The 8,926-nt window shown below is 33.1% G+C and overlaps 1 protein-coding gene across 1 annotated transcript in view; it reads right to left on the reverse strand.

Moving 5' to 3' along the window:
• SNX6 (sorting nexin 6) overlaps positions 1–8,926 on the reverse strand; it is a 24,515-nt gene that overhangs the window by 4,232 nt on the left and 11,357 nt on the right. The window contains exons 7-13 of the mRNA XM_042814414.1: positions 8,109–8,204; positions 7,141–7,246; positions 5,219–5,294; positions 3,935–3,974; positions 2,781–2,867; positions 1,738–1,897; positions 958–1,043 (exon numbers count right to left, since the gene is read on the reverse strand). Of these exons, the coding sequence (XP_042670348.1) occupies positions 958–1,043; positions 1,738–1,897; positions 2,781–2,867; positions 3,935–3,974; positions 5,219–5,294; positions 7,141–7,246; positions 8,109–8,204 (651 nt within the window). The remainder of the gene's footprint in view (positions 1–957; positions 1,044–1,737; positions 1,898–2,780; positions 2,868–3,934; positions 3,975–5,218; positions 5,295–7,140; positions 7,247–8,108; positions 8,205–8,926) is intronic.

The following is an 8,926-nucleotide window of genomic DNA, read 5'->3' on the forward strand; positions in this document are numbered from 1 at the left end:
TTGTTTTTTTTTTTTTTTTTTTTTTTTTTTTTTTTTTGAGGGAGGTAGCTCAGTTAAAATTCCTGTCATAACACGAAGTGCAGCCAAGGCTCTAAATGTTTTAAGTATACTTCAGAAGTTTCACCAAATTTCAGACCATCAGTCCTCCCTTCTTGAACATGAAAGCACAACAAAAGAATGCCCCAAAATCCAATGGTAAAATACTAAGTAGGTTTAAACACACTGAGTAGCTTTTGCACAACGTGCTTGAACACATGTAAACTACAGCTGCTTAAAATTATTAAGAAACACAGAACAGGCCTAAAATACTAATTTTTTAAAAAATAATAATTTAATTCAACATTCTCTTGCTCCACTGTTAAAGAAGTCTTATCTGCTAATAAAGTATACCTACACATTATGCTATGCATCTGCTAAATAAAATCTTTTGTTAGCATTGCTTAGTTGAAGGCAAAAAGAGTTCCAAAAGTATACACACAGAACTGATCTGACTTTAGTTCCTGACTTCATACAAGTCTCGTATGATCTCATGCTTAAGTCTGTCCTACTTATCAAGTCCCCAGCATCTGGATAACAGGAAAAAACACCTCCTATCTCACAAAAAAAAAAAAAAAAAAAAATCATGAGATGAGATTTTAAAAACTGGCAGGTACTCATGCTAAAGCAATAAATACCAAAGAGTTAGCGAAACATAAAGACACAGTCAACACTGTCTTCAAGGGCATAAGTTTTCTAAAGACAACTCATACCAGGCCCTCAGATATATTTTACTGATATTATTCTTATTATTTTAAATAGTTGTGGAAAGGTTACATTTCTGGAAGATGCTTATCATCAGACTCCTCTCCCTGGACGTAGGAGTGCGTATCACACAAAACTAATGCAGGCGTTTTGGTTATTCAAGCATTTAATGCTTAAAGCCAGTTGAAATAAAGGCCAAAAAAGGACCATAATTACCTTAGCATGCTTTAATTCCAGTTCTGCTAGTTCCACTAAATTTTTTCTGAATGCTGCAACTCTTCTTGTCTTGAAGTCTATCAATTCTATATAAAATAAGATTGGATTCATTAACACTATTATTGCTAGTGCCTCGACTTTCCTTCAAGAAAGAGCTTAGTGATGTCTCATCTAGAAGAATAATTAGCCAGATTTACAGGGTCAAACAGTTCCTTTAACTGATGAAGACAGAAGAACCTTGTATGAATCTGTCCCAGATGAGTCAGATTACTACTTACCCACAACAATCTAAGCCTGAAAAGCAGTACAGTTCCAGGAAAGAGGCCAACATGTAAAAAATACTGCCTTCCTTCATAATTACTGTAACATCATCTTAAGTAAAACCTCATTTCATAAACCCTCCCTTACTTACTATCATTGTTGCAACAGACTGCATAAAACCAAAAGGTGAATTTTAACAGTACTCAAAAATATCAGGCTTGCCTTTACTGACAGCAACTGCCCTTTTATATCTTAGTCTATGCAAATAAGAGAGGGATAAAAGATGATCTGCACCTAGACTTTGCTCTGCCAAGCAATTACAACATTGATATTACTGACTAATGAAGCAATCAGAACCGAAGGAAAATATCATTTGAACTGTCCAAAATAAGCAAATACTAATTAAAAAAATAACATTTTTGCTTAGGAAATGCAGAACAAAATCTTAATCTCATTAACATTAACTTAAATTCCATTATTTTTCAAGTAGTAACACAGAATCAAAAGCCACCCAAATACCTTGTTTTGCCGATTCAGATATTTTCTCAAATTTCTGACAGCATATCTGCTGAGTAGTTTCAGCTTGCAGCACATCTTTGTTTTTTGCTCTTGCTTTATCCAATGCTTTATTAGCATTTTCATAATCCACTAGTGACCTAGATCTTCTATACAGGAGATCCTATAAAGGATAAAGGCCATACAGAACTTACACTAATGTACTCAAACATTTTAGCATATACAAAGTGATAAAGAAAATTAGATTAAAATTAACCTTTCTTCCCGTATATCTAACTAAATTATTTTCATTCATTGTATTTCATCCTGCAAGTCACAGAAACGTCCACGCTGGATCAGGCATGCAATTTAATACTGTTTGGTCTGCATCTTGTCTGACAGAAGCTAGCACCAGATGGCTTAGATGATACTGCAAAAAGTCTAAGAGAAGGCAATCATGGGAAATTTAACAGCTTCTTAGATTAGAAACAAACTGTATTTCTGATCTGTAGTCTAAATATAAACAGGGCTTAAGAAATAGCAGTATTTTTTTTTGTGCAGCAGCTATTGGTGTGATCTAAATACAGACACTTTCTGCCAAATGCTTCCATATTCTACTATTTAATCATCTTACATCAAGCAGCAATAAAAATGAGTCTTTTTAGGTACAGAATATCCAATCTGCCCACATTTTTGTATCAGCGCTTGCAGAGAGCCGGAGAATTTATCTTCAATATTAAAAGGAACAAAACAAATCTGCTTGCAGTCTACAGCTTGACAAATTTATCAAGTGCTCTTCTACAGTTTTTAATTACACTGCACGTTTTAGCCTTGACAAGTGGTTCATACAGCCCAAACAACTGCACTGCTATTTCTTACATAAAACAGAGATAAAATTTGCACAGTTGAAGGAAAAACGGAAGGCTGGAGGTGGTATTATTTCAACCTCTCCATTTAAAAAAAAGCAGTCTATTTCTCCCACCACCCACCCTTTATTAAAAAAAAAAAAAAAAAAAAAAAAAAAAGTGACACCAATCCAATCCACCAAACACAAAACGTAAGTTTACCTTAGCAGCTTGAGATTCCCTTAAGTAGTATTTCAGAAGATCAGAAAGTTTAAGATCTTCATCAGCAGATACCCGGGCCTCTATTTTCTGGGGAAAAAAAAACAGTAAGTAAAAACATTGATTTAAACATCCAAATATCAGACATATATTTGTATGATGTAAATACAGTATGAACTATGCAACAGTGCAAGACACTGTCTTCTTCAAAAGTAAATCATGCATTTGTGATACAATACTTAAACATGCAAAAAGGGAAACTGTATTAGTCTTTTCTATTAAAATGTGACAACTGGCTTTCTATTTTAAATAAAAAAAGCTTTTTTCCCCAATTCCTATTATTATTATTATATACTAGGAAAAAAATATAAAAGAGAAACAAAAACTTATCTGGTATGAAGACTTGTACAAGTGTAGTCTTCAAGATCAAATGAAAACAAATTTTAAGGCTCTACTTTAGTAGAGCAACTGTGTAACTGAACTGCATTAAATGGTTCAAAATACTACTCTGTAAAATTTCCGTTTTGCATTACTGCACTTAAAACAGACATTTCTATGAACTTAGGGTGTATAAATGCATTTTTAAAATCTTAAGTTAAAAAATTCTAAAACCTAACATTTGAGGTCAAAGCAAGTTATCTCAGAATTTCCATTTCCTTCAAAGTACCTACTTAAATACAATGTTTCTGTTTAGGAAAATAACACTTTTCATTCAAAACATTTCCTAATTTGTGACACGCATGTGTAGAAACAGGTCTTAACTTCAGAAACAAGCAACACGACCACTTCTTTTTTTTTTTAATTAAGGATTATTAAGGGTTACATTTCTTTTTTTCCTTAATAAGTTCTATGATAATCAACACGAAGTATGAAAAGCACTCTAAGCATTTCAGAGGCACAGCGCCTTTACTTACTTATTACACAGAAGAGAAGACTGCCATAAATTTAGTAGACCAAGTACTCCTAAGAATCAATCATTTTACAAACAGATGACTGAAAAATTCATGCTTTTTCATTCCTGAACGCATGCTGCTTACATATTCAATATCACAGTATCCATAAAACACCTCCATTCTAATGCATAATTAACGCCAGATATCCTGGTCCTTCAAAGATGGATACAAAGAATACATCTACAAAGATTTCAAGATACATACCCTTGTTTTATCAAATAATTCCGATACCTTCAGAAAGAACCTGTAGGAAGGAAAGAGCTTATATTACATTATTGAACAGTCTAATCAGCTTTCTATAAATCAAAATATGTCTGGGTATGGCAACAAAGACTGTAAATGCACTGCTTATAATTGTCATTTACATAATCTAAAGAACATTAGGAATTTCAAACTGCAGTACTTCAAACATTTAGGAATTGTACAACTTCAGAAAAGGTAAAGAGAGAAAGTGTAATGTAGGGATGGATTTTACTGCAGAATAATTTAACAGCTCCTCAGAGATCCTTTAACTTCTAGAAATTAAACCTAAAATACCAGCATCCTGGTTAACAGTCTACACAGTTACCAGTTCTCCTTCATAACTTTTCTCTAAACAGTAAACACAATGCATGCCCTACTTGGAATTCAGTAAGCTTGAAAAGCAGCACACCTTCATCACAGGAGATGATACACACATTTCACAACAGTGGACTGAATTACAGTAGTTTCATTTTGACACGGGAACAGATGTGATTCCTGACAGACTCTAACAGACTACATCAAATCTCATTATTATAAACAAAGTAATTGTTTATAATCATTACAGTAATCCGTAAGGTATCACAACATTTGGAAATATATAATTATAAATCAGGTAAAATGACAAAAAAAGTCACCGTTCTTACACACCTATCTATTGTAACACTAGTAAATGTTTACAAGCATTAACAAACATCTTTAGCTAGTTAATTTTTACTTTCAGATACATCAAACAGTTCACATTCAAGCAAACCACTGAAAGAGTGAAAAAACATATCTGCACATAAAAACCTCCTGCTATTTTCAAAGCTTTCAGAATTTCCATTCCTTTACTTTCCTAAAGGCAGTAATAAGTTGCCAGAACAGCAAGGTTATCTTTCAAGATGCTGTTACAGGAACGTCCAAGAAATCTGTACACTCAGACCTGCGATACGCCCTTGTTGCATTCACTGAAGCACTTTAAAAGCTTTTTTTAAAAGTGAGAGTTGAGGCTTTGTCTGTTCTGTGAGGTATCATTGTCTACAAACTACAGAAAACAATAGCATTTTTCCCAGGAAATTATTAAAGCAGTAATATTAAAGCAGTCTCACATTACAGAACATAAATGCTAGTGAAGAAAATCCCTTAACAGGATACATCTGCAATAAACTCTGTTCTTCTCATAACAATAGTGCTACCAAACTCAGCAGGTCATCATTAAGACTGCTATTTAGCAAATTCCCCTGTAAGCTATTAACAAAATCTTACTTGCATATATCTGTGGAGTCCTGTGTTCCTAATGCATATAATGAAGAACCAATTCTATTATAGTCATCCGCCACATCTAGGAAAAAAACAAGCAGTAGTTTTACTATTTAATTTCTCTCCTTTCTGGAAATCAAGTTCCTTTATTTCTTCAAGAGTTCTGGCTTTTGTTTTGTTTTTCCTCCTACAAGGAGCATGCTTTAATACAAAAACAGAAATAAAATTTAATTTATGTCATGTATTACGAACTTCACACAACAAACATGGCTCCAAACTGCAAAGACTGTATTGAATATCCCTAGATAAATTACAACTAGCACCTGCTGAGTATGTTTATTGTGCAACATTGTTAAGTTTTATTTAGAAAACTTACAGAATCAACAGTTGATGTTCAGAGTTAAATTTGAAGTCCAGAACTATTTAAAAAAAAAAAAAAAAAAAAAAGAAAAATCCATGTGCTTCAGGGTATTACACTACATATCAACTGTGAACTATCAAAATACAGTGCTATATACACATCTTTTCTTGCATGTGTTTAATTTTCAGGAAACCCTTACCCATCAATAATTAGTTACTAGTTGAAGAGGAACTGGAGTTAAAACATTTTAAACAAAATCAGAAGCAGAGTTTGTGAAGAAGGCTGCCTAATCTGACTAGTGAGATATTGCTACACACAAATTGCTCCTTTAAAAACTTCTAGTGTGAACTCAACAGATCCAACCAATGAATAGGAAACTATATTTGTTTCTTGTTTTTGTTGTTCACAGAAATGCTTACATTTTCAAAGTTTCTAGATGAACTACCCTAAACATATGAATTAATTTTCTTGTTTCTTCAGAAGCAATTCTCATCATTAAGCTTGGACTTTTGTTCAGAAGATTGAGTGGGTCACCATCTATCCAATTTATTTCTCCATATATTCCAAGCTAATTAGCATTGCTGGTCACAGTGAAGAAGGGTTTAAGGTTATTATAGGTTAACTAACTGTTAATTATAGATAATTAATGTCGACTATATTTCACACTTAAACATCAAATACATTGGAAATAGGAAGACATTTGCACTGTTAGCTTTGAAGTTCTCTGTAGATCAATGAATTACAGATTGCCCATTTCCAAAATAAGCTTCTCAAGTTATGGGAATTCCCACTGGTGTTTCATAGAAATTGCCATTAGACATATAGGGTTTGAGTCTGAAAAACTGAAATCAAGGGTAATGAAAGTCAAGCTTGTCATAGTTTTCTCAAAACACAATTATATTTTCCTAAAGCAAAGGTTTCCTATTTTCTCAAATAGGCATAAAGCAATTGAGAAAATTATCTACAGCTTCAAAAAATAACATTAGCTAGCATTCAGCTTTGGAAGAAAAATCAACAGCAACTAAACACAGAATCTCACCTCAGCAACAACAGGGGTCTTGCAAACCAAGCTACTGAATACAAATTCCAATCCCCAGTCTAGAAGGCTGAAAAATGGAAATCAGATCTCCCAGACTATAACTAATAGCCCAAACAGGAGTTTGTTACTCAGTAAGTCAATGCAATTCCTAGTGTGCTAAGAAACTGCACTCTGATAACCACAAGCTAACTAATAGAGAGCAACTTCATTAGGAGTAAAATCACTACTAATGCTCTATTACCCACTTCACAATTTAAAGTCTAAGAATCAGTCTTCAAAAAAAAGTACATGAAGTTCTGTTTCTCTCCAAAGGGACTGAAGAGACCTTCAGCACTGAAACACGCTGTTCATACTCCATCCAGACTACTATAGCAAAGGTTAAATTTTAAAACAATATTAAACTTTGTTTTTCACTACCAGAAGACTACACTTTGAGAAATTCATCTTGTTAAAAAGTAAAAACTATTGCTCTTCACAAATCATTTCTGTGTATTCTAGAACAGCTCTCCTTCAGAAAAAATAACTCACTTTTATGTGATCTTGTCATTTTATCAGATTTGGCAGAAGCATCTTTGACTCGGTTGTGGTATTCTACAAGGAACGTCCTTTCATGTTCAAAGAAATCATCCACATCCTGGGAAAGAAAAAAAAAGACGATTTAAAAAGACCTCAGATTTCACTCATTCTGTATTGTGCAAATCGCACTGAGAAAATGCGGGTATACTGCTGTTACTGTGACATGAAATCTATGTTTATCTAAAACATTCACGTAAACTGTTTTCATCCTTACTTATTTAATCATGATCTCATGTTTTATTACAAATTTGTAACAAGCATTTCAAAGGTCTAAGTAACTAAACCAGAAGCGAAGAAAATCAGTTCACTACTACCGATCACTTTGTTGATAGAAATACAGGATAAATGTCAAGTACCTAATCAAGGACACTAACCAAGAAACAGGCAGGATGGAATAGTAAGATAAATCAGTGGTGCAAATGAAATGGTAACAATACAGACAATACAAACTTGCAGCACTGACCTTTATGGCAGATTTCTTTTAAGGTCGCAAATGTAGGTACATTTAAATTGTTACTATATTACCTTTTAAGATATGTGGCTTAAAGTAGAACTTTAAAACAGCACGGATACTTAATAATACCTAATAGACTACAATACAGGCTTTGAACAATGTGCTTTTCGAGTAACCTCTGCTGGTTATTTTAACTTCATATTTTTTCTCCATCTCAAAATTAATCCAGTGTTACACCCTCCGTCCAGAAAATTTGAAATTCAAGATTTTATTACTAGGAACTTCAGCTTCCATTAATTTGCTTGCAAATGGAAAGTTAATATCAGAAAAAAGAAAAAAAAAAAAGACCAAAAAACAGCTTCTGCAGAATTTTAGTTATAAAAACATTATTTCAACATTAGGAAATGTTGAAAGAGAAAGACAATGTTAATACATTTCTAATCTTGATACATTAAGCAGCAACTACCTTTACTCCTGAAACAATGACACCATCAGCTGATTTCACCATATTTTTAAAGAAGTCTTCCAGTTTCTCTTTCTTATTTTTCCCACGAACACTCAACTGAAAAAACAAATTCATATATCAAGTTACTTCTTTTGCTGGAAGCAATAGTAGCTTTTTTTTTTTTTTTTAAATTCTAGATATATAAAGACATACCAAAACTTGCTGCTTCTAAACAAGTTTTCCTGCTCTCTACTTAACTGAGCTTTGCATTAAAGCAAATAGAGCACCATGCACCCAGAGTCAGACTACTCTGATTTACTACTGTCCTTTATACCTATCATATTCTTCCATTAAATAAAAGAAAATTCAGCAATATTCTAGCAAATATATATGACATCAAATTAACGACACACACGTGTCACTTATCAATAATACAGTACTTATCATGCATAGTATAACCTGAGTTAAACTTCTATTACCAGATTTTGCTCTTCTGAGTGTAGAATGCCAAGTCTCTCACTTTGAGAAACAAGAAGCATTAATCCCTCACTGCATTGAAGATAATGTTGGTTTCAATCTATTCACGCTTTTTCTTCCTATCTAAGTTTGTCAAGTTTAAGAAAGATGGGTTCCTTAAAAAGCTGGTATTTCTAAGTCAAACAGCAAGAGGATTCTCTGTAACACATCTTGAAGGTAAGTACGTATTCAGTCGAACCAATATTTGTCAAGATTTCTATTTCAACGTTCAATGTTGATTTCTGCAATTTTAAAAAAGCAACTAAAATACATTTGCAGAATCACAGAATCACAGAATCACAGAATCACAGAATCACAGAATC

The sequence above is a fragment of the Centrocercus urophasianus genome, unplaced genomic scaffold (assembly GCF_019232065.1).
Source record: "Centrocercus urophasianus isolate 14NV4802_14NV808 unplaced genomic scaffold, USGS_Curo_1.0 seq_14, whole genome shotgun sequence".
Lineage (NCBI taxonomy): Eukaryota > Metazoa > Chordata > Aves > Galliformes > Phasianidae > Centrocercus > Centrocercus urophasianus.